Here is a 26,250-nt window from a genome sequence, read left to right as displayed (position 1 = left end):
TCAATTATTATGTTGATCAAAATTATAATCTTTTTTCAAATGACTGTACATTTCAAATATGTCAGCTAATGCCCTGTCCTGACCTGGCAATAACGGGCCGGACAAGCTGCGAATGTACAAGGTTGATAACGCGTTTTCGATTCTGGTTACCAATTGATCAAAAAATTGCAAGCCAACCGAAGCTGGCATCTTGTCACGAGCTGATTTATCCAACATCTTAAACGCTCCGGTTTCTGAACTATCAATTTCCGAACCATTAAGATATGAACAAATTCGTTCCAATCTTAACGAGATCGAGCGAACCAGCCAAACCACGTCGGTTGCTTGTAACTGATTTGCCACGACGGTCGTCGTGCTCGGACTCTTGATTGTCATTCTTGCTATCAGACTCTTGGGGTAGATAAATGAAATAAATTCTGGAGATTCAAGACCTTTTAACTTGTGTTCCCCAACAACGTCAACCTCCCATCCCAAGCCGTGCAACATTTTTAGATCCCTGATAACTGCTTTTGCCATGTTTTCATCACCCAACACGTCTTGCAAAATTTTTAAATCACCTTCAGCTGAAGCAAACGTGCTGTCTAACCTGCCGAGTTCGGTTATGAAATCCTGACTGACACTGATTTGTCCGCCATCAGCCACGGACGAGATTCTTGACGTGCGGTTCACCATCGGCCCAAAATAATCCATTCTTCTCGTGATTGGGTCCCGTTCGCAAACCGGAGCACCCCAATGCATGCCCATTCTAACAGATAAGCCACGATAGATTATGTTGTTGGACTTATCCAAAACTTCAGCTCCATCCACTGAACTAATAATTTCAGCCGGCCATTCGGCCACTAATAACTGAGATTGCACGCTGAAACACCATAGCATGGCAGCAGTCGCGGTTGGGAAACAAACCATAAACGCATCACCTTCAGTCTTAACTTCATAACCACCTACTATTCGAAGTTGTCGTCTCATTATCACATTGTGAATCTTGATTGCAGATCGCATCGCCACTGAATAAGTTTCCCATAACAAAGTAGAATTTTTAATGTCAGTGAAAACCATCGCGAGCTCACCTACGGGAGGTGGAACTTCATCTCCCGACCTTGGTGTTGATGCCTAATATTGCCATTAGTTTATACACACGCATATGACCATCAAATAAATCAATTTTCCCTACCATGCTAGCTACCATTTCTTCAGGATAATTTCGTGCCAACTGCATTTTAAGAACTGGGAATAATTCCTCTTCTTCCATAGCAGATACCTGTCCAATCGACACACCTTGAACTTTGGATTTTTGAGGCTTTTTCCCTGAATCACCAACAGCAATGATCATGACCACCAATTTATCTGTCGTGCCGTATGAAATGGCAATATCACGAAGTTTTTGGGCAGCTCTCATTGGATCATCTCGAAATGAAGCAGCAATATCGACCGCGGATTGGTAAGTTATGTATTCCCATAGCTCCCTACTTGCAATAATCAACAAGTCGTCGGTATCAGATAATTCACATTCAATCATATGCGGCGCGGCCTGCACGCAAGGGATAAGATTAAAATATCCAATCGATCTTGAAACGTCCAACACATCATTAAGCTTGCCATTTTGAGAAACATAACCACCTGCTTCCCTGATGCGATCAATCTCAGGTGAAAACGCTGGCTCATGTTTTTTTGTCAACAACCTAAACTCCCCATCGGTTCTGGAAAGAATTGCCCTGCTGTCACCAACATTTGCAATGCATAACTTGTTTCCAGCAATATACGCAACTGTCGCGCATGTGCCTGTGATGAACTCTTCCGGGCCCATTCGAATGTTTGACGTAGGCCTGTGCAACAAAGTGTGATCCTGATCTTGACTGTTTCCAAAAGTGGTTGAGCCAATCTCTTTGTTGAAAAGTAAGAACGTCCGTCTGAGCGCAGTAGAGACTGATTCTCCATCTCGTAATCTTGACAATTCATGTTGGAAATACCACGTAAAATTCTCTTGTACAAACGTTGCAACTTTGTTACCTCCGTTCTCTATCGCTTGGCCATCAAACAGTCCAAAAATGACTTCGTCTTCATTCCCACGAAACCTTTCAGAAACCAGGTCAACCGTGGATAAATGTCCACGACATCCCAAAGTATCAGCCATGCCATAAGGCATGGATTGAATTTCAGAACCGGCTGTTCTCACACGACGATCTTCAGTTTGATCTGGCACAGAAGAATTAGTTAAAGTCACATCCATCAATCCTAAAACTCGAAGTTTTGAAAGAGATGAGAAATCGGCCAAGTCAATTTCGTTCCTTGCCGACGGTGATGGTTTAATTTCCAATCTAATGTTTCCTGAAAGGTTAAGATATGTCAATTCGGGGTTATAATTCCTATAAAAAAATCATTTATTAGACTTTAAATCAAACAATCCCGTAATCGCAAATACATACCAATTCCAGTCATAGGGCCAGTTTGATATGTTATATTTTAAAGAGTTACTTCCCACATCTAAAACAAGCAATTGATTTATTTCAGCTAATTCGGCCGGTAAAGTTAGCAGCTTGTTCGCATTTAGATGAAACACGCGTAGATTTGATAAGCGTATCAAATCATCTGCAGGAAGGTTCGTAAGATTATTTCCTGATAAATAGAGTTCTTGCAATCGGGTAAGCCTTCCCAGAGCACCGCTTGGAATTTCAAAAAGATAGTTGTATGACAAATTTAGCAGAGTAAGTTCGGCAAAAAAAGAAATGACTTTTAAGCAATCATCCGTTAACTGATTATCAGCTAATGATAAATGTTTCAAGCTTTGAGCCATCGTGTTTGCCAAACGAGAAGTTGATGAAGTTGTTGAATCCTTACGACCAGGATCATACGCAGCTGTAAAAACTGACCCTTTTCTTAGAGGCTGAACAGCAATGTTCTCTGCAGAACCGTTAGAAAACGCGGATCCTCGTCTGCCAGAAGTGTCCCTTGGACTATGACCAGAAGAATTCGAAAAATTTGAAGGACGACGCCGATATGGGTCTTCCTTGTACCGTTCAAATTCGTCAGAACTTGGAATCGGTCTTAACACGCTGGCTTCAGATATGGAAGACAAATAAGCGGTAAGAGGTAGTGGGAATGCGCTAAGTTCATTAGATGACGCATTAAGCGTTTCAAGATTTGTTAATTGCCAAATTTCAGGAGGAAGATTGCTCAGAGTATTATTATGCAAATCAAGAATCTCCAATTCCGGAAGACTTCCAATCTCGGGAGGCAATGAGGATAAATTATTATTTGCGCAACTAAGCTTTGTGAGTTTCCGAAGCTTGCTGATCTGGCTCGGAATAGAACCAAAGTGATTGTTATCCAGTATTAATTTCTCCAGATTGGCAACCTTGTCAAAAAATTTTTCCGGGAACGATGACATTTTGGCGTTTGCAAGATTCAACACCGTAAGAGTTAACATTGGTAATAAAAAATTAACGTTTGTTACCGGATTTTGATTTAAATTTAAAACTCGAAGTCGTTTTGAATACTGTTCAATCCAGGGAACCGAATTATGCGACACCATCAGTACTTCCAACCGAGGCAAATTCATAATGTTGTCTAAATTTTGAAGATTGTTATACCTAATATCTAATGACTTTAAAGAACTCAAGTTTTGAAACGTATCAGGTAAAGACCCTTTTAAAGAATTGTTCGTAATTACAAACTTTTCAAGAGCACACAGTTGTCCAATCTCGGGAGGTAAGTCATCAATTTCATTAAATGAAATATCAAGTTCTAGAAGAGTAACCAAGTTGCATACTGCCAATGGGAAAGATTTAAACTCATTAAAAGCCAAGTTAAGATGCCTAAGATTTCTAAGATGAACAATCGATTCTGGCATTTCTGATAATGAATTGTTTTGAAGTTTAAGAGAAACCAGTATTTCATGCTGGTCAAATCGAACATCGTCCAAATTTTTCAGACGATTACTAGACACATCCAAATAATTAAGGTTGGTCAAATGAAGTATGCTGGAAGGTATCGTTGCGCATTCATTCCCAGCAAACTTAACTTCCCTAAGATTAACGCATAACTTGATAAATTGTACCGGTATTTCAAGAGAAAGATTGCTGGAAAGATTAAGAGACAAAATTTCTGAAGCATGTTCAAAGAGAATGGCCGGAAGAGTTTGAAGATTTTTACGTTGCAAATCAACCTGAGCGTATCTATCTGCTAATCCGAAATTATCATCCTAATCCAGAAAAGGAAAAAATTTTAGTTAAATCGCAGTTTGTCAAAATTCTTTTAAGCTGAATAACTCACCCCATTTATTGGCAGAGCTGTTACGGCCGGCATGAATAAAAATCGGCATAGATACCCTAAATCTTCGAGACCTAGTTCACTCAACCTATCCTCTTCCGTGTAACCAGCAAGCTCAAGCATTCTTTTTTGCAACATCAGCGGATGATCATGGTCTTTCAATACTCGAACCAATCCCAATCTTCTAAACCCAATCTGATAATGCGCAACCGAAGGTAAAAAAAATTTGCGACCCAAAATTTGAAGAATTTCTGGCACGGTCGCGTCAAGCGTGCATGAAATCGTCGTAAACGTTCCATCAGTCCTGAAAACTCTTACGGCGTACGAAGACTTGGAATGTGTTCGTGGTGCTGTCGATTTGTACAAATATGAAGTCTGCATCGCGGCAGTTTGACTATCATTTCCCTTCATAACACCCCAGCTTTCAGGCGCCGACCAAGCGCTTTCACTGCGTTTTGTATCACTTCTGTCATCAGACGGAACTACCGAATTAAAACTTTGCTTTATTGATGATACAGACGATGAAAATTTATTGCTCTTTGCCCCTTTTGATTGTCCATGACCGCGTACAGACGGGATCAATTTTTGGTGCTTGGGCAGCAGCCTCTTGCCCGGCTTGCGATCCTCTGATATGCCTCCCAATTTATCTGTATCTGTTTTAATAATGCCTGTCATGTCATCAAGTCTAGTATCAAGCCTGAAATAATTTGGATCATTCTCATACTCTCTGGTGCTGTTTGCAGACTGCCCCAGTTGGTCATGATGTCGATTTCCGCGCCCAAGCGAAGGCGTTAATACTTCTTTGTGATCATCATGCTTTTCCCTCTTTTGTATATATTTTGAAAATAATGTAGAAGAATATGTTTGATCGGCATGCTCCAAATCCAACGGGCTTGATGACCGCTTACCATGCCCATCCGTGTCTATCCATGCAAAAGTTAGCCTTTCTTCAATAAGGCTATTCCAACCGCACAAGTCACAACGTACCATCTAGAAGATGTTTTCTGTATTTTATTCGATCAAAAATCTTTCGTCTTCTTTTTTCTTTCGATGCGTTGGAATGCGCCGATAGAGTTATGTCCATGTTAAGCAAAAAAAAAGAGTTCGGTTTTTAAATATTTGCTGGGATTCACAGACACATAAACAAGCGAGATATCAAATCAAAAAAAAGAATAAATGTGAAACGTGAGCCCGATTGTAAAAGAACCCCTTCTGTTAATTGTATCTTTTTTAGTTTGCTTGTTTGACAATAATGAGGATCATGTTTAAACGAACCCAGCGTAGGATCAGTTTGGGGATGGCTCGTGTTTTCATCATAAACTTTATTATACAATACAAAAAGGACAATAAGAAAATGACAAAATGCTTAGCTAATCTAATTTCAGTCTTTTGCTTAAGTTAACTAATCAAAGGAAGACATGTTACAACAGTGTTAAAAATATAAATATAATCGGTCCAGTTAAATTCTATTTCGTATATGCTAATCTAGTAAACAATCAGGCGTTATTCAGTACATCTTCATCGCCCTTAGTGTGCCCAAGCTCCACCATCCTTTGACAACGTAACGTCCCTTGTTCACACGAATAATTCGAAACTACCAAACCAAAATAAAAAGAAAAAAAAAAAAAAAAAATGCTATGACTTGGTAACTTCCAATACCGTTCTTGTCACGCCGCTGCTTTTTCCAACTATTCGTCGCTTGATTTCAGTCTTGCCCGCTCTGTGTTCAATATACTCAACAAATTCTTTAACCGAACCGCCCACTCCAAAATAGATATCCTTGGCCGCGACCAACGCAGTCGCGGAATGACCTGCACTGACCGGATTCCATAACGTCAAGGCGTCGAGTAAGAGATCGCTAAATTGGCCGATTGATGCTGGTGAATATATGGTCTCGGATGCCAAGATCAGTGTAAATTTTAAAAAATCAGCTTCCACAAGATGCCTAAATCGGTGCGAATCCCATGATCCGGATATAAACTTTATAGAAATATTTTTTTTTTGCAAAAATTGCAAAAAATCGGTCACCAATTCAGGCGTGATATCTAAATCTGGTTCTTGTTCTTGTTCTTGTTCTTGTTTCTGTTGTTCATGCTCTTTCTGATTATCTACCTGACTCTGTCCGTATTTGACATTATGATAAGCTAAAAGCAAATTTGGTCCTGCCATTAATCGCAAAACAGAATAGTTGTAATCCGATAATATAAATGAAACCGGCTTATGCGGGCCTGGTCCTGTGAGCGAGGCAATGTATTTTTGAAACAGGTGAATTGAAGGAATAGCACTACCACAACCCAACTTTGTCATTACTGTTAGTTCAGCCAAAAACAAGTCCATCGTAAAACATCCATGATTCGATACATACTTCAATCACTCCATCACCAATACTACCCACCTCCGTGGCTAAATATTCGGTTAAATCATTGGCACCTTCCCATGATTTCAAGCCACCTTCGTACACCTCAGTTCGCAAATCTTCCGTGTTTGACAACAAAAGTGAAAGTTCCTTTTTAATAAATTGCCCCTGTTCCGAGCTGGCTTCGACCCCGTTGGGTAACAATGATTCGTCATCTGCCATGATTTGAACCTTAATGTCGAAAACATCTCGCCGAGGTACCGCAATGGCTGAAGGGTTAGAAACAATTGGTATTAACGAATATGAAAGTCTTGACGGAAGTCCTTCAAGCTAAAAATTATGTGACTCTGTTAAGCAAATCATCTCATTGCCTTCCTATACAAACACATACTATTTCTTTAATGTCATATATCCTAGGCTGCGACTGCTCATCGACATGTGACTCCTCACTTGACAGAACGTCACTGGTTACTATCTCCTCTATTTGATCTTCTTCTATGTCGTCGGTTGAAAAATTAAACTTAAACATCTTGAAGCCTTGAATGCCCTTATTTTGCGTAACCGTGTTGGCACATCCGTTTTTCAACCCTCTTTTTTTTTTTTGCAATATATAAATTTTATTTTCAGGGGCAACGTCCCAAATTTGAGATCATCGTTACCAGTAAATATCTTTTTTTAACAATAAATTAAAACTAGTGCACAACTTTTTTTGTTATTTTTTTTTCCCACCCAAATAAGCAAAGTTGCAAGGGAAGTCACTTCATATTATTTAGAAATATCCGTTACTTTTCTTTTTTTGTTTTTCTTTTGGGTTGGCGAATACCCATCATTTCGATTTTGTCCATCAAATGGACTACATCTTTGGACCACCGCCGCCACCACCACCAAAAGCAAACAACTGTAATGCCAAAAATAATAATATTAACAATATTAATAACAATAACAATAACAATAACAAACCGACAAACCGCCAAAATCAAACCCGTCGACAAAATTATGCCAATCATGCAAGATCGAAGCCCTATGAAGCTCCGATAAACAGAACCGTGACCAATCAACCTCATGGTGCAAAATTTGGTTCGGCAGTGGAAGGTCATCAGCATGTTGATCAAGTCTACAATCAGTCATCTTTTGGACAAGTGTATCAGCATGGTGGCCAATCTCTGTCTAATGGAAATGCTCATATTAATCATGCTCATTATTCTTTAAGGCACCCCACACAGCCGTTGTCATTTAATCACCAATCATCATCATCATATTTTCATGCCAGTTCTGAAAATAGTCAGATATCTCAGCTATTTACACAGAGTGAATCTCTAAATACATTAACACTTAATAACGGCATTAAAAAATCTGCATTCAATCCACAATTAATCAGTTCGGTCGAAGATGATCAAGCACTGAATGAATTTCGCAACATTGACAACGAAAACGACAACGACAATAATGATGATGATGATAATGAGGAAGAAGCTGCATCTCGAGCTGGCAGCACGTCCGGTGTCATAACCGTGACCGGAACAAACATTTCATTACAAACAGAGGAAGATATTGCCAAATGGATTGCAGATCGCAAAAAAAAATGGCCAACGGCTCGACGGGTTGAAGAAAAGCAAGTCGAAATGGAATTACAAAAAATTGCCGAACTTGAAGCCAAAAAGGCTAGTCGACAACAAAAAGAAGACGTAAGGCAAATTAATCTTGTATGCACAATGGTTTGGCTAACATGAGCAATAAATTAATAATATTAGAAAGCTAAAAAAGAGCACGAAATCAGGCTAAGCCGTAATATTTGCAAGTTTTATGCCAAAAACGGCAAATGCACTCGTGGTTCTAAATGCTCGTTTAGTCATGAGAGATTGGATCATCATGACATGCCAATCAAAAAATACAAGCGGTTTGACAATCCGTTAAAGATGCCATTGTTTAAGCGATTAGTACAAAGTGATTGGGATAAGCAAGATCAAGAAGTATTGCAATTTATTGAATATTTGGCATCTCATGGCATCCTCGATCGAAGTAAGGCATTGTGAATAGCAAGAGTAAAAACCTCAACTGAATATATGTATAATATATGTGCACCATATTAAATTAAAATTATTATTAAACAGGAAGAAAAAAAAAATCTAATCACAACTGTTACTTTTTATTATTCTCCTTTCTCGCTTTCCTAAACGCCGTACTCCGAGCCCGAATCCTCGGCTTCGTCTTTTTCTTGCCCAAGCCAAGCGCAACCGAACCTTTCATTCGACCAGGCACCGAACGTTCTCCTTCAACCACGGCAATCTGTGACCGATCAGCCTTGCCAAGAATTTTTTTAGCCCTGCCAAATTTTTCCTTATCGGAAGCATTCAACTTTATTCCTGGTATTCCTGGCACGACTCGATTGGACTTGTTATGATCACCATTAGTGGTAGGAAATTTGCGAATCGGTTTGGCTCTCGAAATTCGTAATTTCCTGCCCTTTTCGCCCATTTTCTTTTCATTCAAAAGCAATGCTTTGGAAACGTACATGGCATCCTTAAATTGAGCGTAGGCAAACCCTTTGCCCACGTTGGTTTTGGAATCCCTAATTATCCTAACGTATTCTAATTCACCAATTTTAGAAAAATATTGCCATAAAGTCTCCTCTTCGGCTTCAAAATCAAGATTGCCAATGAATATGGATCGCTTGATGTCTTGCTTGGCCGGATGAGCCACGCTGTCGACCCGGACATGATGATCTAGCAATACGGCTCCGTTAGATTGCAGTGCTTTCCTAGCTGAAGCTTCTGAATCATATACAATATAAGCATTCACGGTGCTTCGCTTGTCATGCAACTTTTGCTTAATGAAAGCAACCTTCCTTGGCAACATTTCCGAAAACGCAATCGACCGAAACCGGACTGATTGAATGTCACCGTATTCGGCAAAATGTTTTTTCAATGTTGCATATGAATTTTTAGATTCAATAGCAGCAGATGGCACGTTACCAACAAAAATTGTTCTCTTTGCTTTTTCCAGTTCCTCATTTTCTTTCAATAAACTTTCATGAACAGGGGTTGACTTGTTTGCGTTTTCTAACCCATTGCTGCCTTCATCATTAGATTGATTCTCATCATCATCGTCATCATCATCATCATCATCATCATTTTCAATAGATTCATCTTCCACTTTGGATTCATTTTGGGCGTTTTCAAGCTTTTGCGCTTGATCTTGCGATTTATCATGTTTTGATTTCTTTAATTTCTTGGGGGTTTCCGTTACGGTATCATCATCTAAAAGTTTTTGAATATATTTAGCTTCAAGCGCACTTGATTCGTCTTCAAGTTCTTTAGCCTGTCGTTTCCTTTTCTTGCCCTGCTTGTCCACGGCAACCTCAGTTTTGTTCTTGGCTTGGGATTTTCCATCCTCGTCGTCATCGTCTTCTAATTCTTCATCTGACAAGGTTCGACCTAACTCTTGCTCAAGTAATGCGATATCATCATCATTTTTAGTCTTTTGCTTTGTTTTTCTTGGTTCCGGTGGGCCAATTGGTTTCTATTCCTGTTAGTTCTAACCAGAAGAGAAAAAAAAAGGATCAACAGCGTATCAGCCAAACTTACACTCGATGCAAAAAGTGATACAACCGATTGATCTGCCTTTGCCAAATCTAAATCTCCAAATAAAGAAGACATTGTTAAAAATAAAATATCAAAACTCTCGGAGATCAAACTTCAGTAAATGCTTTTTTGGCTTGAAGTTCAAGATTTTTTTTATTAATTACCCTGCCCTTGGGAGTTTGCAAACCCTGTTTGGCGGGGAGGCGCCCTGAGCTCGGAGATTCAATTTGTTTTGCCCGCAGAGATCATAAGGAAATCTGTTGAATGAGAATAATTTGAAATATTTGGCATATTTTTTTTTGGGGGTTATTTTGTTTAGTTTTTTTTTTTTTGAAAGGGTCGGGTTATTATTTTTCTTTTGATTGGGGAAGGGGTTTTTTATTATAAACAAAATGACGAGTGAAGATAACAGGGAAGAAGATGTTGCCTTCACGGAGGAAAATCCAGAAGAGGCTGAGACTGAAATTGAAGGAGACATTGATGATGGCAGAAATAGGGAAGATTCGGTATCTCCGAAAAAATTAAACGAGAGGGACCAGATAAGTAACAAGAATAATACTACAGACTTGCTGCAACGACATCAAGAACAAGAACAAGAACAACATCAACATCAGCAGCAGCAGCAGCAACAGAACCGACAAGGGTCGCCGGAAACTTTTAACGAGAAACCGGAACGACAATATATACCAACAAAGCAATCAGGCAATGATCAAATTGATAAAAAAGTCACAACAACCATCGAGCAATCGTCCGATGCCGACACGCGGGTCACAGCACCACCTGCACCACTGCCAGCGGAGTTAGAGAGCAACGAGTCTCAAACCAAGCCAGACCAACACGATAGAGAGAAATTGAATGCTATCAAGAAAGAGTCGCGAAAGATCGAACAAGCAAAATCGAATCACGCCGGTGCGGTTGTTACTAGCACTTCCCCGCCTGACCTGAACACTGGTGATAGGAATGCTGATGTTGACAATGACGGAGCTGAAGAAGGCGAGATTGCCGTAGAAGGTGAAGAGGAGGAGGAAGAAGAAGGAGAAGAAGAAGAAGAGGAGGAGGGGGAGGAAGAAGAAGAAGAGGAAGAAGAAGGAGAAGATGCGGATGAAGAAGAACCGGAAGAAGAAGAAGAAGAAGAAGAAGAGACCGGAGCGGGTAATGAGGAAGCCGGTACGAGAAGGAAACGCAAAAGAGAAGCAGACGATGAAGACACTGAAGGCAAGTTACTTATTTTTTTTTTTTTTTTTTTTTGGGAGTAGACATGAAAGGGCAATGAAACTAACCTGGCAAAACTTATTAAATTTTACAGAACGCATTCAAAAGCGCAAGGAAGCAGTAACTTCATTAACTGAAATCGAAGTCGAGTTTGCTAAATTACGAGACAGGTATTAACCTATATTTTGTACTTAGAAAAAGATTGCAACGATCTAATTTTTTTTTTTTAAAAAAATAGGCTACACGACGACAAGATCTCAAGGCTACATGCGGAGATTCAAATGTGCATGGACAGCACGCACCCTGAATTGGCATCAGTTTATGATCAAATCGGTTTAAACCGGCATCAGAAAATACGATTGGCCGAACGACATCGACATTATCGACGCATATGTATTCAGAATCAAACAAAAAGTTATCGTGATCAGATTCATCAACAATTTTTTAAAGACCGTGCCGAGTTGCGAACCGGGTTGATCAGTGACACCACGGAGTCATGGTACAAGATCACGCGCGAACGGGTGGCACTGGATGAAGTAGCACCATTTTTCGGATTCCGGATTCCGGACAAGAGGTCGACCATTGTTAGGCAACGACAAGCGCAGTATCAAGAAGTTGCAATCTTGACCGGCATTGCGAAGTACATTGGATTTCCGGCAGCGCCTGACGTGTCCACAGCTACGAGCGAGGAGATTGCAGAGGATATGGATGCGATCAGAGGACTTTCCGCACGAGAGTCATCAATGTACGTTTAATTGTGATATATATATATGTAATTATGTATAGAGAGGTTTTTTTTTTTATTTTGAAGCGGCGTTTATTATGCATGTCTGTTGAATGTGCTTTCTGTGATTGTTTGGTATTTGTTTAATTTAATCTACATTGGTATTCTTTTTTTAAAAAAAAAATTGAAAAAAATTAAAAGTTATAGCACCTACGATAGTGCACAATTACCCTTTATCATATACAATTATATTTTAAATTGACCACTTTTTGTACATCAAAACACAATGAAACCCATGCAACCATTTACTTAAGAGGAATGAAACGGCTAAAAAAATTTGTTAATCCATGAAAAGAAAAAAAAAAGATGTAAAAGTAGATGAAAACGTACGAAGAGTGGGTAGCACCGATACCGGGTCTTCCGTGTCTGACTGGGGTGTAAGAAATGGAAAACTCGCCAAGGTAGAATCCAACCATCTCTGGTCTGATTTCAACCTGGTTGAAAACCTTTCCGTTGTAGATGCCAATAACGGAGCCAATCATCTCGGGCACGATGATCATGTCACGAAGATGAGTCTTGACAACAGCTGGCTTCTCATTAGGCTTGGCCTCCTGGCGAGCCTTGCGAAGCTTCTTGATGAGGCCCATGGGGCGTCTCTTCAGGCCACGCTGAAGACGTCTTCTGGCACGGGCATGGACAAGGTCGACGAACTGCTCGGGGGCAAGGTCCAAAAGATCCTTGAGATCGACACCACGGTAAGAGAATGTCTTGAACTGTCTCTTCTTGCGGTTCTCTGAAACAACAAAAAAACACATTAATACGTTTGACCTTCGATATAGCACAACATCCCCCCGCAACATCAATTTGAAAACATGGTTTGCGCACGCAGTTGACGTTGTGACTTGTAATTAAATCAAATAAAAAAAGATCGATTGTTCACATACCGGCAGCTTCAATAGCTTCTCTGTCGTATTCTTCAGACATTGTTGTGTGTGTTGGTTAAAATCTGACGATCGTTCAAAACAGGGCCAATTCGACCAGTCGACCTTTGCGAGCTGAAGGTTAGGTTCGGGCACAACCGGTTTGTGTTGACGGGCTTGTGGTTGGGCGCGTGACTGCGTTTGTTGTTAGGGTTGAGCCCTAGATTGAAACGCAAGTGCACAACACAAACCGCGCGCAGCCGAAGCCCTTTTGAGTCTTGATGGGCCGAACACGATTTTGAAAACCACGAAGAATAGTCCGCTGTCAAATAGCTTAAACTTGATTATTCTCCTTAACTGACGTTTATTTTTTAAAAAGTGAGTACTGCAACATGATGTTGCAAACTGGGGTGGGATCTGGACTGATTGCTAACTGTGTTGTGTTGTGTAGTGGTCAAGTACATCGCTGCCTACCTCCTTCTTACCTCCGGCGGTAACGCCTCGCCTTCTGCTGAGGACATCAAGACTGTTCTTTCTTCTGTCGGTATTGAGGCTGAAGAGGAGAGAATCACTACTCTTCTCGCTGAGCTTGAGGGCAAGGACATCAACGAGGTACGAACGAGATTAGTTTTCTTTTCGTTTGTATGAATGAAGGCCGGCTAATGTGATTAAAAATTTTTTTATAGCTTATTGCTGAGGGTACCCAGAAGCTTGCTACTGTTCCTACTGGTGGTGCTGCTGCTCCTGCTGCTGGTGGTGCTGCTGCTGCCGCTGGTGGTGAGGCTGCCGCTGCTGAGGAGGAAGCCCCTGAGGCCGAGAAGGAGGAATCTGATGACGATATGGGTAAGTCCTTTGGTTTATAAGCATGAAGTTTTTTTTTTTTTTTTTTTTGGTCATGATTCTAATTGCGTGATAGGATTCGGTCTGTTTGACTAAACGGTCGTCTAAACTTCCTTCCTGCTTATTTTCATTAAAAAAGTTGGTTGTCTGTTTGGGTATGGTCAAGGAATCAGGTTTAATTTTATTTTATTGTGATATGTATATTTTGTAAGATTATTAAATATGATTTGTTGGCACATTCAATTCAATTGGACGTATTGAGTAATTCATTAGATACAATTATATTTAAAGTTTGCTGTAGTTAAATGTTGATTGTTACCCGGCTTGAATTATGAAAGCAGAGAGGGGCCAATAATATTTTAGACAGGCTAAAGGTTAAACAAGTGCAGGCAAATATAGATTTCTAAAATAAAAAAAAAAAAACCAGACAGGCAGGCAGAAAAGAGAGGACAAAGTGGCACTAATTTGAAAGTATCTTTATTATTGGTATACAGATCAAGTCAATATCAACTCAGAGAGTTGCTATAGCATGTTCTCCCAGCTTTTGGCACAGGCAACCTCGAGGAAAACAGATGGCAAGTCAAAGTTGACAAATGGCTCGACACCATCACCACCAGCGCCGGCCACGGCGGTAGCAGTATCAGCAGCAGCAGGAAACACGTCAAGTAATGCAAGCAGCAGCAATAGTAATCACAAACCAGGGACTTCAAAATATTTGTCAGATCAATCATCATCATCATCATCATCATCATCATCATCATCATCATCATCGGCAGCAACGAACGCGGCTGCGGCGGCCAAGAAACCGTTGAACCGAGCAGCCATCGAGCGGGCAAAGCAAATGGATGCATTGCAAAAATTAAAGACTGAGAATTCAAAGGCAAAGCCGAGCATGATTCGGCAGATCGCCAGTAGCCATGCCAAGGAAGCCGAGTTGCGAAAGCCACGGGCGACAATAACAACAACATCAGCAGCAAAAGGCATGTCGACGACACCGGTGGCGACAGCGACGTTAAGCTCAGTGCGGAAAAGGCCTAACTTTTTGGACATCATGAAGCAGGCCGAGAGTGTTGATGCGGAAAAGTTAAGAGTGACCGTGAAAGTGCGAGATAAGAAAAAAAAGCCGGAGCGGGTAACGACAACAGGAGCAAGCAGTAGCAGCAGCAGCAGTGGTGGTGCAGATAAGGCCTTACCGGCCATAAAATCTGCAGCTACACGGGCTCGCTTGACAGCTGGCGGTAATAACGGTAGTGGCAGCGGTGATAAGGGTGGGTCCCAAATTAATTCTTTACGGAATGAATCAGCTGCTATCGCTTCCAACACGGCCGTACCAGAGAAGCCATCCAAGACAACCAAACCTGGAAGAGTATTGACATTGTCGTCTCGCGCCAGTGGCTCATCGACCGCACAACCAGCCAGGCCAAGAGGACCAAGGTCGGCATCAACACCGGCACCGTATGCAAAGCCGATGGAAGGCTTGCTGAAGAAGCGCAAGCCAAAAACTTACGACTCAGACTCGTCACTGGATGACTTTGTCGTGTCCGACGAAGATGGCGAGAGCCGCACGAGCAGCGGCCGGCAGCATGATCCGGGGTACGACCGTGAAGAGATTTGGAAGCTGTTTCGCCGCGGCGGCGATGGCCACCGGCCCTATGGAAACTACAAGAACAGCAGTAATAACTACGACGACGACGATGACGACATGGAGGTGTCAGGGTTCGACGTGTTGCGGGAAGAGACGCGAAGCACCGCGGCCGCTCGACGCGAGGACGACGCGATGGAGCAAGAAGACCGCCGGCGCGCGCAGGACAAAAGGCGGAGGCTGAAGCGGTGAGAAGATCAGTCAGCCGATGGCGCCATCCGTTAGTCAGCCAGCACCATGGCCATGTGTGTGTTATTATTATTATTATTATTATTACTACTATTATGGTTAGTATTGTGACATGACTGTTGAGTGATCGCCACCGAGTACTTCATGTAACATGGCAGCAGCAGCCCAGAGGAGGAGGAAGAAGAACTGCCAGATTTCATCGTAATTTTGTATCCATTCGTACTCTTATCCTGTCCATAGTGTCTCATAGCCCATATCTCATCTTCCGCCATGGCTCCCGCCTTCGCCACTCGCGCTGTCCATGCTGGCGCTAGCCCTGATCCGGTCACCGGCGCCGTGATCTCGCCCATCTCGCTATCCACCACTTACAAGCAAGCTGCTCCTGCTGTGCCCATCGGTAGCTACGAATATTCTCGGTCAAGTAATCCCAACCGGGTCGAGTTTGAAGCCGCCGTGGCCGCACTCGAAAATGGCAGGTACGGGTTGGCGTTCTCGTCCGGAAGCGCAACCACGGCCGTCGTGTTGCAAGCACTGGCCCCGCCTGGCAGCCATGTGATCTCTGGTGCCGACGTGTACGGTGGCACGCATCGATATTTTACAAAAGTGGCCCAGTCTCATGCGTTGCAGGTATCGTTCACGACCAATCTCGTGCGCGACATTTCCACCTTGGTCAGGCCAGGCAGTACCAGGCTGATCTGGGTCGAGACTCCGTCGAACCCGACCTTGGCCATCACCGACATTGCCGCCGTGGCACAACTGGCACGGCAACATGACTTGTTATTAGTGGTCGATAACACGTTCTTGTCGCCGTACTTGCAAACACCGCTGGCGTTGGGTGCCGACGTGGTCGTGCACTCGGTCACAAAGTTTATCAATGGCCATTCCGACGTGGTCATGGGCGTGGCCGTCGTGAACGACGACGGGTTGCATGCGAACCTGGCTTTTTTGCAAAACGCGATCGGCGCCGTGCCGTCCGCGTTCGATTCCTGGCTGGCTCATCGCGGCCTCAAGACGTTGCACCTGCGCGTGCGTGCCGCGTCCGAAAACGCACTCCGCATCGCGCTCGCGTTGGCGGATCAGGTCCCGTCCGGCAAGGTCCTGCAGGTCAACTACCCCGGATTGAAATCTCATCCTGGCAGGGAAGTTGTCAAGCTCCAGCACAGAAACGGCTCCGGCGGCGGCATGATTTCGTTTCGCATCGCCGGTGGCATTAACGCTGCCAGCGCGTTCACCACTGCCACGCGATACTTCACATTGGCAGAGTCCCTGGGTGGGATCGAGAGCTTGATTGAAATTCCGGCATTGATGACTCATGCCGGCATTCACGAAGCCGACAGGCAAAAAGTTGGCGTGTATGATGACTTGATCCGCCTCAGCGTCGGCATTGAGGACGGCGACGATTTGGTAAATGACATCTTGCAGGCTCTCGATCGTGCTACTGGTGATCATGTTCACGTCTCAAATGGAACACCCGATCTCAATGGCTTAACTAATGGAATTGGTGTTGCGAACGGAAACAGTTTCTAGAAATTGGATAGAATACAAACTCCATGACTTGCTCTACGCGCAACTTCACTACAATGCTATATATCTATATATTTACATTGCTAATCTTAATAAGAATAATAAGAATAATAATAGTAGTACGATATGTATGTGGTTTTCACGAAGACCCTTGACCCGGCGTCTCGGTCGACTCCAAGCTTTGCAATACCTGAATATTATTCTGTTTGGCCGTGCCGTCATTCTTTACTGCATAAGCCTGTAGATCTAAAAAGTCGTATTGTCCTTGTTCTGTTACACCGTTAAGGTTAGTTCTACAACGTGTCAACAATAATCAACAAAAAAATCGTACCAAAACTCCAATGTCTCTCTTCGCCATTCGTCAGATGAGCCGTATATCCATTAGCGACGAATTTCCATTTGCCCAAGCCTTTATTATTATAATAATTAGTAGTAGTAGTAGTAGTAGTAGTAGTTGCAGTATTGTTATTGTTGTTATTATCATTATTATCATCTCCAGCAGCCGATTCATACACGCTTATGCTGCAAGTGCCGGTCCGGATCTCGACCGTGTCATCTCCAACCAGGGCCCGTCCGAGCGCGATAATCGTGGCCGCGTGCGAACAGATTAGCAGCGTTTTCACGTCAGTTTTGGTTTGATTGATCGTGCTAATCAATTGAGCTAACGCAGTCGCAGCACGGTCGTGTAATTCACGAATGGTTTCGCCATCCGTGGAAGGCACACAAATTGGCTCGTACTCGGTGTCAACCCGTGGGAAAACCGATTTAAGAACAGTGACAGGCGCAGCTTGACATTGTTAATACAAAACATTCCATACAAGAAACCTGAGACGTTGCATCACTTACGCGATGGATGCGTTTTCCGTGTTCGACCATACCATTCACTATAAACCTGTGGTCAGTAAACATGCCTGGACCATTGAATCGACCAAGATCATACCCGAACCCGTTCTCGCCATATATCCGCAAATCAAGTCTTTCAGCCAAATTGTTGACTGTCTCAATACACCTATAAAAAGGAGACACGAATATTTGATCAATCTTGGGTTCATACTGGGCCAAGAATTCACACAGTTCCCGTGCTTGCTCAACGCCATGATCTGAAAGCGGCGGATCACCGTCAATGCCGGTCGGCGATGGCTTGGGTTCCACATGCGTGTCCCAGTTAGATCTATACCCGTGCTATTTTGAATAAGTATTATGCTTGCAAAAACTTATCTGGATTTCATATGGTAAAATGGATTCCTACCCTTGTTATTAATATCCGTTCTACTGGCATAATTGTATGTCAAAAGGTGTATTCAACTTTATCTCAAGATCTTTGATCTAGAAATTATAAAACTCCAATGACTAATGCTCTTATAAGTTACCAGACATATACGGAAAAAAAGTTGTTCTGTACAAGTAAGTAGTATGCCCCAACCGGCATCCAATTACATAACTGTTTACTAATGTTACCTACCCTTTTCAACAAAATCAACAACGCCAATTTATTTCCAGTTTATTATTTTTTATTTTTTTCTTTTCACTTTCTGTTTTACCACAACGAATCCAAATCCAGAATCTTTGTACTTTCATTGAAAAAGGAAAAAAAAAAAAAAGACATTTCACTGCATCAATGCGATAATTTAATTGTTTCTTTTTTAAGAAATATTTTTTTTTAAAATTTTTTCTTAATTTTTTTTTTTTTTTTTTTTTTTGAAAAATGTCCGCAGTGTCGACTTCGATGCATTTGTACTCCCTCACGTTACTGCCACCGACTGCCATCACGGCATCGATTATCGGTCAGTTTTCGGGTGAGAGGCATCAAGAAATTATTCTGGCTCGTGGTACGAGACTTGAACTTTATCGCACCGATGCTGCTGCGGGAAGACTAACCCCGGTTTTCAGTACCGACGTGTTTGGCATCATTCGCACCATCGTGGCCTTCAGGGTGGCTGGTTCTTCCAAGGATCATATTGTCATCGGCACCGACGCAGGCCGGCTGGCAGTTCTTGAATACAAACCTGAACAACACAACTTTGTGCAAGTTCATTTGGAAACGTTTGGCAAAACTGGAGTCAGGCGAGTGATTCCAGGCCAATTTTTGGCCGTTGACCCCAAGGGACGTGCCACCATGATTGCATCCGTGGAAAAGAACAAGCTGGTTTATATTCTTAACCGGGATTCAAATGCAAACGTGACCATTTCGTCGCCGTTGGAAGCTCATAGAGCCCGATCGTTACTGTATCACGTGATCGGCTTGGACGTCGGTTATGATAATCCAATTTTTGCCGCCTTGGAGATTGATTATTCCGATGCCGAACTTGATCCATCCGGCAGGGCATACCAAGAAGTTCAAAAGACTTTAACCTATTATGAACTTGATTTAGGATTAAATCATGTTGTCAGAATATGGAATGAGCCGGTCGATCGTTCGGCAAATTTGTTGTTTGCCGTCCCAGGTGGAGCTGACGGTCCTTCTGGCGTGTTGGTTTGCTCTGAAGGTTGGATTCATTATCGGCATATGAATCGAGCCACACATAGGGTTCCGATTCCACGAAGAAGGACTCCGCTAGATGATCCAAACAGGAAAAGAATTATAATTTCTGGTGTCATGCACAAGATGAAGGTAAATTTATTATAATACTTTACTGCGCATTAACCATTTTTGATTAATATTTGTTTTAAGGGCGCGTTCTTTTTATTGCTGCAAACAGATGAAGGTGACCTATTCAAGGTTACGATTGATTATACCGTTGTCGCTGTGCAAGGCGTGAAGATTAAATATTTCGACACTGTGCCGTTGGCTCGGTCGTTAAACATTTTGAAATCTGGATTTTTGTTTGTCGCTGCCGAAGGAGGCACGCATAATTTCTATCAGTTTGAAAAATTGGGCGATGACGATAATGAGGCAGAGTTTCGTTCATCAACTTATGAAAAGGGCAGCGTTGGTGATTACGCACCAGCCTTTTTCTATCCAAGACCCTTGCAAAATCTTGTCTTGGTGGATATTGTCGATAGTTTGAACCCGCTGGTTGATGCCAAAATAGCAAACCTTACTAGTGAAGACGCGCCCCAAATCTATGCGCTTGCCGGGCAAGGTGCCAGGTCAACGTTTAGAACAATCAGACACGGATTGGAAGTTACCGAACTAGTCGCTTCGGAATTGCCGGGTGATCCTACTGCGTTATGGACAACCAAACGTTCATCTGCCGATGAATACGACGCTTACATTGTGCTGTCGTTTGTTAATGGAACACTGGTCCTTTCGATTGGTGAAACCGTGGAGGAAGTGTCCGATTCTGGTATCTTATCCTCAACCCCGACGCTGGCCATTCAACAAGTTGGTGCGGATTCGCTCGTACAGGTTTACCCCAAGGGCATTCGTCATATCTCTGGTGAAAAAGAAATTAATGAATGGGAGGCACCATTACACGAGGCCATCGTGGCCGCCACCACGAACGACCGGCAAGTCGCGATCGCGCTTTCGACTGGCGAAATAGTTTATTTTGAACTCGATGACGAAGGTCAACTGAATGAGTACCAAGATCGCAAGCAAATGGACGCACCGGTGATCTGTCTTTCAGTTGGTGACGTACCCGAAGGCAGGGTTCGAAACTCGTTTTTGGCAGTCGGTTGTCAAGATAGCACGATTCATATTATCTCACTCGATCCTGATAACACGCTGACATCACTTTCCGTGCAGGCATTAACCGCACCAGCCACATCGTTACGAATCCTAAGCATGCCTGATAACACGTTTGAGGACCAATCCAAGCCCGCCGTGGATGCCTCGCATACGTTGTACTTGCATATCGGCTTGAACAACGGTGTTTATTTAAGATCTATTTTAGATGGCATCTCGGGACAATTATCTGATACGCAAACTCAGTTTTTGGGACCGAAACCGATTAAGCTGTTTAAAGTGACAATGCAAGGTCGGCCGACAATTTTGGCCCTGTCAAGCCGGCCGTGGCTTGGTTATACGCACAGCGCTAGTTATCAAGTTACGCCTTTGGTTTATGAATCGCTTGAATACGGTAGCGGATTTACAAGTGAGCAATGCCCGGAAGGTATTGTTGGAATTGAAGGAAGCAATTTACGGTATGATAATTTTTTTTTTTTTTTTTTTTTTTTAAAAAAAAGGCTGCAAGAATGATTTGCCTGTATGATGAAAATAAGGTTACATATAGCATCGTGATGAAAATTTTTTTATTTCTTGTACTATACCAATTGTTCCTACTGAAACTAGGTGTTCATTTTTTGCAGTTTTTTGGTTAATTTTGCTGAATTATTTTTTGAAAAATTGCTGACTTTTTTTTTTTTTTTTTTGGATGAATTAGGATTTTCACTATAGAGAGGTTAACCGAAAACATTAAGCAAGACGTTATTCCTTTGACTTACACGCCGCGAAGATTGGTGCAACATTTTACGCAGCCTATTTTTTACGTGATTCAATCTGATGCCAACACTTTATCACCATTTCAACGACAAGCATTAATTTCGAACTCACGCAATCAATCCGATTATGAAGAATTACCAACCGACGAATTTGGCCTGCCTCGAGCCCAGGGTCGATGGGCTTCATGCATTGAAGTTATTAGTCCATTAGAACAAGACAAATTGTTGAAGATTGAATTTGAAGATAACGAGGCCGCGTTTAGCGTTGCTGTCTGTTCATTTGCATCATATCAACGTCCGGAGGTTGACGAAGACGATGATGAAGAACGTGACGAAGAGGAAGAAGAAGAAGAAGAGTACGACGAACAGGGTAATCCGTTGCCGAAAACATACGTCGTGGTCGGCACGGCCAAGGATGTTTCGCTCATCCCCAAGCGCAGCACTGCCGGTTTCTTGCACGTGTTTAGAGCGTCAGCCGATGGCAAGAAGTTGAAGTTTATTCACAAGACCGAATTGCCAGACGTGCCTGTTGCGCTGACCGAGTTTCAAAACAAATTACTTGTCGGCATGGGTGGCGTGTTGCGCTTGTATGACATGGGCATGAAGCGGTTACTTCGCAAGGCCGAATTTCGGTCCCGCAATATTAGCAACATTGTGTCCATTCAAACCGCTCACAACAGAGTGATCGTGGCCGATAATCAGCAATCGGTCACGTACCTGATCTACCGTCATGATGACAACCGGTTTTTGCCCGTTGCGGATGACACGATTGCCAGGCACACGACTGCCATCACGCAACTTGATTACGAGACCGTTGTTGGTGGCGACAGGTTCGGAAACGTGTGGGTTGTCCGGTGTGGTGACAAGGTCTCGCACGATGCAGATTTAGATAACGGCGCCGGGTTATTGCACGCGCGCGCGTACCTCGACGGCGCGCCGTCCCGCTTGGACACGGTCGCACACTACTTCGTGCAAGACATCCCCACGTCGATGCACAAGACCAGGCTCGTACCTGGAGGTCTGGAGGTCGTGTTGTTTACCGGATTACAAGGCACGATCGGATTATTAATTCCGTTTTTAACCAAGGATGACGTTGTGTTTTTCCAACAATTGGAATCATTAATGCGAACGCAAGATGCGCCGTTGAGTGGCAGGGATCATTTAATATATCGCGGCCAATACGTGCCAGTTAAATCCGTGATTGATGGTGACCTGTGTGAACGATTTATTACGTTACCGGCCGAGCAAAAACGGAGCATTGCTGCTGAGTTGGAACGCACGGCAAACGAAGTTGAACGGAAAATTTCTGCCATAAGGACCAGATATGCGTTTTAAGAAAATCTATTTTGTATAATAACAATACAAATTTTTTTTACTTTTTTTTTTTTTTTTAAATTGTATTTTTATGGAATGGGTATTGTATGAATAAATTATTTTGAATTTTAATAAAACGAGAAATCCAATTTTTATTCACTTTATACAAAACAATACATCTTGACCACATCTCGACCAATGCCGTTGCTCGCCTCCCTAACGTTGCCGTGCGGAATCTGCTGCTGCGGTAACGGAACCGTAAGCATCAATCAAATTTTTAAAATGAGTCTTTTCTTGATCTGCCAATTTCCCTCCAGCTTCTGAAATAATCGTGTAAACTAACGAATAATTATTAAACAAAAATTTGTCTCGTTGCAAATGTTGATGACGTTTACGTTGTGAATCCTGCTGACCTGACAAATTGGGAGTGCTGCTGGTGGTGGTGGTGGTGATGGTGGTGGTGTAGCCGGCGGCGGCAATATTGTTACTAATTTTGGTTAAAAAAGCTTCGAATTCGGTTCGCAACCTAACCACGGATACGGAAACAGGTTCGGCCTCGGAATCTTCAGGACTTAGTTCCAAAATGCCGTTTATAAAATTTGCAAATTTTTGGGTCACGAAATGGGGCAGCACGGATGAAGAAGACTGATTGTGATTGCCAGTCGTGTTGGTCACGGCATTCGTGCCGGCAGCCAAGAGGATGGATGATGCCGACGACGACAACGAGGTGGATGAAATCAGGGACGAAATGCTCGAAGCCAACGAACTTGCAACGAACCTGTCATCAACCGAACCAACATGCCTGCCGGATAACTTGCGCAGGTTTCCCGCGTGCGCGTCCATGATGAGTTGAAACCGGGGCCATAATTGCATGCTGAGTTGATTGCAATATGATTGCATGACCGGCACCTTGCGACGTTGCAATTCAAATTCAATCACCTGCACGATGCGAATGCACAACAACATGCCGAACCCGTCCAAACCGGCGTGATCAATCAGCCGGTTCACGTACGCCGTGCCGGCTTGCCATGTGGGCTTAAAAATGCAATCAAACAATCGCGCGTGCTCGTCCGCACGTTTGGTGACAAAAAAATCAACAATGAAAAGATATTCCGCGCACGCGTTGTCCATAAGCGCAACATTAAACGACCGAAATGGTAATTCCATCCAATACGATGAATCATCAATCACGGTTTCAGCCGTGGCTTCCATCATGACTGAAGAATCAGTAGAAAAAATAATGTTAATTCGTCTGCCTAACAAAAGCGGATCCTTTTGTGAATGTGACGATCGTGCTGATAATGATGATGATGATGATGATGATGATGATGATGATTGAGAGCCCAATAGGAATGAATTATCAACCGATTGAACATGCAGTCGTTCCAATGCTTTAGCATACCTGGCGAAATTTGACGAATAATACCATCGCATCGTGTTCACGTACCCGTTTGCGATATCTTCAGCCAAGTCCGCATTCACGTAAGCTAAAAAAGCATACAACTGCCTAAACTTTAAAAAAACGCTGTACTGAATCACTTGCGCGTTCACGTTGGGCACGCGCATGCTCTTGATTCGTTGCACGAAAAAATTGCGAATCCGTTCGACAGCCTTGTCAGTCAGTAATCGCAGGACCGGTTCGATATCGTTAATGAGTTTAATGTTTTGATCTGATAATTGACTAATTTCAGATTTAAACGCCCGCAATCTCGTAATCCTGGTCCAAAGTAATTTGATCAAGCTTGCCCATTCGTGATTAATCTCACCATCCATGATTTGCTTAATAACCTGAGGTGGAATAAACAAGTCATTAATTAATCCGGAAAGACGAACCTCAACCGATTTACGATTTTGTAATCTTTTTTGTAAAAAAATTGACCGGTTCTGTAAGGTTTCAATCTCGGATGATAATAATCCCAAGTCAGCTTGAAAAAGTGACAAGTAATCCTGAACGGATTCGAGCACGACGTTGCATTTATTGATTGACGCGTGCAGGTCCTTAAACCTTTCAATCTCTTCTTCATACTCAATCACACCAACTCGTCGTATTTTTTTGGCCTCATCCTCTGTCACCACCGACGTTGTTGTTGATGTTGTTGATGTTGTTGTTGTTGTGGCTTCTTGCAAGCTCAACACGTACGTGGAAATTTCAACGTCTTGAGGAATGTCATTAAGCAATTGTTGCAATACTGAGTCATCGTTTAGTTGACTGGCATACCGTTTAATCCTTTCATCAACCGGTTGAGCATTCGTCTTGGCCAGTTGCTTCAAGGATAGCTTGCCGGTTGATTTCTATAATATTAATATCAGCATGCATTATACTCAGATAACCAATTATTTTTCCAACAGGCCTGCATACTTTAATCTTGATGTACTTATTGTCTGAATCCAAAATTGCTCTCAACGTTAGTAATGGGTCTTTTGATGCAACCGGTGCTGATTCAAATATGGGCAAGTTGTTAATACTACTTGACAACTGTTGTTGTTGTTGTTGTTGTGATGACCTGGGTATGTCAATTGATTGCCTCCGCCGGGCCTGCACGGCCGCTCGCCTGTCGGGACTACTGCCTGGACGCAACGCCGGTGAAGATGATAACGACGAAGACGACGACGACGACACTGACGAACCTTTTCCTGATCGAACTTCCCGTTGCTGAAGTTGTAATTGCTGCTGTGGTTGAACACTTGGAGCCAAAGGCGACCGGATTGAAGTTCGAGATACTCGGCCATCTTGTGAGACAACCTGATGTTGCTGTACGTGAACCGGTGCCGATGGTAGTGGTTGTAGTGGTGCTGGTGGTGCTGGTGGTGCTGGTGGTGCTGGTGGTGCTGGTGGTGCTGGTGATGGAGAACGTGATGGTGACAAATGTGTTGATCCACTGAATTGATGTGGGAGCGATGGCAAACCACTACGCAGACCTGAATTCGCATTGGCTTGTGGTGGTGGTAGCTGCTGCTGCTGCTGTTGTGCATCACCAGCAGGCGGCGGTCGTTGGTTTCGGCGAGCGGAATTCCAAATCTGCATTTAATAAATCAATTTTAAAATCCAGCTTTGACCGCTTGTCAAAATATATTCTTCTTTCTTTTCTTGGTTTATCTCAATATTTAATTCTCCATCTGCCGTATACCAAATTTTTTGACGTTTAAAATAAACAAGACTTTGGTAAATCAATTATTATGCTAACGTTGTGCGGCTGGAGGGAGGCTTGGGTGGATTTGGGTAGATTTGAAACGTGCGAATATATATTATATTGCATATAAAAGAATAACAGGTTAATTAAATTTAAAGATCATTGTGG

The 26,250-nt window shown here is 42.8% G+C and overlaps 12 protein-coding genes across 12 annotated transcripts; 6 read left to right on the top strand and 6 right to left on the bottom strand.

The window, feature by feature from the left end:
- On the bottom strand, positions 1-5,256 carry V1514DRAFT_275599 (uncharacterized protein; the record flags this gene model as incomplete). The annotated part of the gene is made up of 4 exons (XM_066924899.1): positions 1-1,110; positions 1,184-2,363; positions 2,424-4,198; positions 4,270-5,256. 4 exons carry the CDS (start codon positions 5,254-5,256, stop codon positions 1-3), a joined length of 5,052 nt encoding a protein of 1,683 aa, XP_066785494.1.
- Positions 5,257-5,713: 457 nt separating this feature from the next.
- Positions 5,714-7,314, bottom strand: V1514DRAFT_301924 (uncharacterized protein). Its single transcript, XM_066925559.1, has 3 exons — positions 7,014-7,314; positions 6,632-6,952; positions 5,714-6,564 (listed from the first exon to the last, which is right to left on the bottom strand). The coding sequence occupies exons 1-3, from the start codon at positions 7,149-7,151 to the stop codon at positions 5,902-5,904; spliced, it is 1,122 nt and encodes a 373-aa protein (XP_066785493.1). The 5' UTR covers positions 7,152-7,314; the 3' UTR covers positions 5,714-5,901.
- On the top strand, positions 7,294-8,754 carry V1514DRAFT_288812 (nuclear fragile X mental retardation-interacting protein 1-domain-containing protein). Its single transcript, XM_066925267.1, has 3 exons — positions 7,294-7,522; positions 8,021-8,325; positions 8,389-8,754. The coding sequence occupies exons 1-3, from the start codon at positions 7,471-7,473 to the stop codon at positions 8,653-8,655; spliced, it is 624 nt and encodes a 207-aa protein (XP_066785492.1). The 5' UTR covers positions 7,294-7,470; the 3' UTR covers positions 8,656-8,754.
- V1514DRAFT_288808 (uncharacterized protein) lies at positions 8,701-10,316 on the bottom strand. The gene is made up of 2 exons (XM_066925266.1): positions 10,207-10,316; positions 8,701-10,141 (listed from the first exon to the last, which is right to left on the bottom strand). The coding sequence occupies exons 1-2, from the start codon at positions 10,276-10,278 to the stop codon at positions 8,762-8,764; spliced, it is 1,452 nt and encodes a 483-aa protein (XP_066785491.1). The 5' UTR covers positions 10,279-10,316; the 3' UTR covers positions 8,701-8,761.
- A 101-nt stretch (positions 10,317-10,417) lies between these two features.
- On the top strand, positions 10,418-12,307 carry V1514DRAFT_148392 (Sds3-like-domain-containing protein). Its single transcript, XM_066924493.1, has 4 exons — positions 10,418-11,196; positions 11,293-11,418; positions 11,510-11,585; positions 11,654-12,307. The coding sequence occupies exons 1-4, from the start codon at positions 10,596-10,598 to the stop codon at positions 12,168-12,170; spliced, it is 1,320 nt and encodes a 439-aa protein (XP_066785490.1). The 5' UTR covers positions 10,418-10,595; the 3' UTR covers positions 12,171-12,307.
- Positions 12,250-13,258, bottom strand: V1514DRAFT_301913 (40S ribosomal protein uS19). The gene is made up of 3 exons (XM_066925558.1): positions 13,084-13,258; positions 12,530-12,932; positions 12,250-12,466 (listed from the first exon to the last, which is right to left on the bottom strand). The coding sequence occupies exons 1-3, from the start codon at positions 13,121-13,123 to the stop codon at positions 12,445-12,447; spliced, it is 465 nt and encodes a 154-aa protein (XP_066785489.1). The 5' UTR covers positions 13,124-13,258; the 3' UTR covers positions 12,250-12,444.
- Positions 13,259-13,350: 92 nt separating this feature from the next.
- Positions 13,351-14,142, top strand: V1514DRAFT_301910 (ribosomal protein P2). Its single transcript, XM_066925557.1, has 4 exons — positions 13,351-13,437; positions 13,511-13,671; positions 13,746-13,902; positions 13,976-14,142. Coding segments are annotated over exons 1-4 (339 nt in total). The 5' UTR covers positions 13,351-13,436; the 3' UTR covers positions 13,996-14,142.
- Positions 14,143-14,282: 140 nt separating this feature from the next.
- On the top strand, positions 14,283-15,867 carry V1514DRAFT_148076 (SPT2 chromatin protein-domain-containing protein). The gene has a single exon (XM_066924492.1). The coding sequence runs from the start codon at positions 14,429-14,431 to the stop codon at positions 15,731-15,733; it is 1,305 nt and encodes a 434-aa protein (XP_066785487.1). The 5' UTR covers positions 14,283-14,428; the 3' UTR covers positions 15,734-15,867.
- Positions 15,786-17,680, top strand: V1514DRAFT_361684 (Cys/Met metabolism PLP-dependent enzyme-domain-containing protein). Its single transcript, XM_066929717.1, has 2 exons — positions 15,786-17,179; positions 17,251-17,680. The coding sequence occupies exons 1-2, from the start codon at positions 16,001-16,003 to the stop codon at positions 17,266-17,268; spliced, it is 1,197 nt and encodes a 398-aa protein (XP_066785486.1). The 5' UTR covers positions 15,786-16,000; the 3' UTR covers positions 17,269-17,680.
- On the bottom strand, positions 17,313-18,699 carry V1514DRAFT_301902 (phosphoglycerate mutase-like protein). The gene is made up of 5 exons (XM_066925556.1): positions 18,504-18,699; positions 18,195-18,436; positions 18,101-18,138; positions 17,586-18,041; positions 17,313-17,524 (listed from the first exon to the last, which is right to left on the bottom strand). Exons 1-5 carry the CDS (start codon positions 18,531-18,533, stop codon positions 17,394-17,396), a joined length of 897 nt encoding a protein of 298 aa, XP_066785485.1. The 5' UTR covers positions 18,534-18,699; the 3' UTR covers positions 17,313-17,393.
- Positions 18,700-18,792: 93 nt separating this feature from the next.
- On the top strand, positions 18,793-23,125 carry V1514DRAFT_324905 (CPSF A subunit region-domain-containing protein). The gene is made up of 3 exons (XM_066926520.1): positions 18,793-19,865; positions 19,926-21,340; positions 21,580-23,125. Exons 1-3 carry the CDS (start codon positions 18,960-18,962, stop codon positions 22,970-22,972), a joined length of 3,714 nt encoding a protein of 1,237 aa, XP_066785484.1. The 5' UTR covers positions 18,793-18,959; the 3' UTR covers positions 22,973-23,125.
- Positions 23,084-25,976, bottom strand: V1514DRAFT_301896 (Sac2 family-domain-containing protein; the record flags this gene model as incomplete). The annotated part of the gene is made up of 3 exons (XM_066925555.1): positions 23,084-25,178; positions 25,549-25,789; positions 25,862-25,976. The coding sequence occupies 3 exons, from the start codon at positions 25,974-25,976 to the stop codon at positions 23,168-23,170; spliced, it is 2,367 nt and encodes a 788-aa protein (XP_066785483.1). The 3' UTR covers positions 23,084-23,167.
- Between the last annotated feature and the right edge of the window lie 274 nt (positions 25,977-26,250).

The sequence above is a fragment of the Lipomyces japonicus genome, assembly GCF_038497905.1.
Source record: "Lipomyces japonicus strain CBS 7319 unplaced genomic scaffold V1514scaffold_4, whole genome shotgun sequence".
Classification (NCBI taxonomy): Eukaryota; Fungi; Ascomycota; class Lipomycetes; order Lipomycetales; family Lipomycetaceae; genus Lipomyces; species Lipomyces japonicus.
Note: the sequence above shows the minus strand (reverse complement) of the source record. Positions and strands in the feature narration are given on the sequence as shown.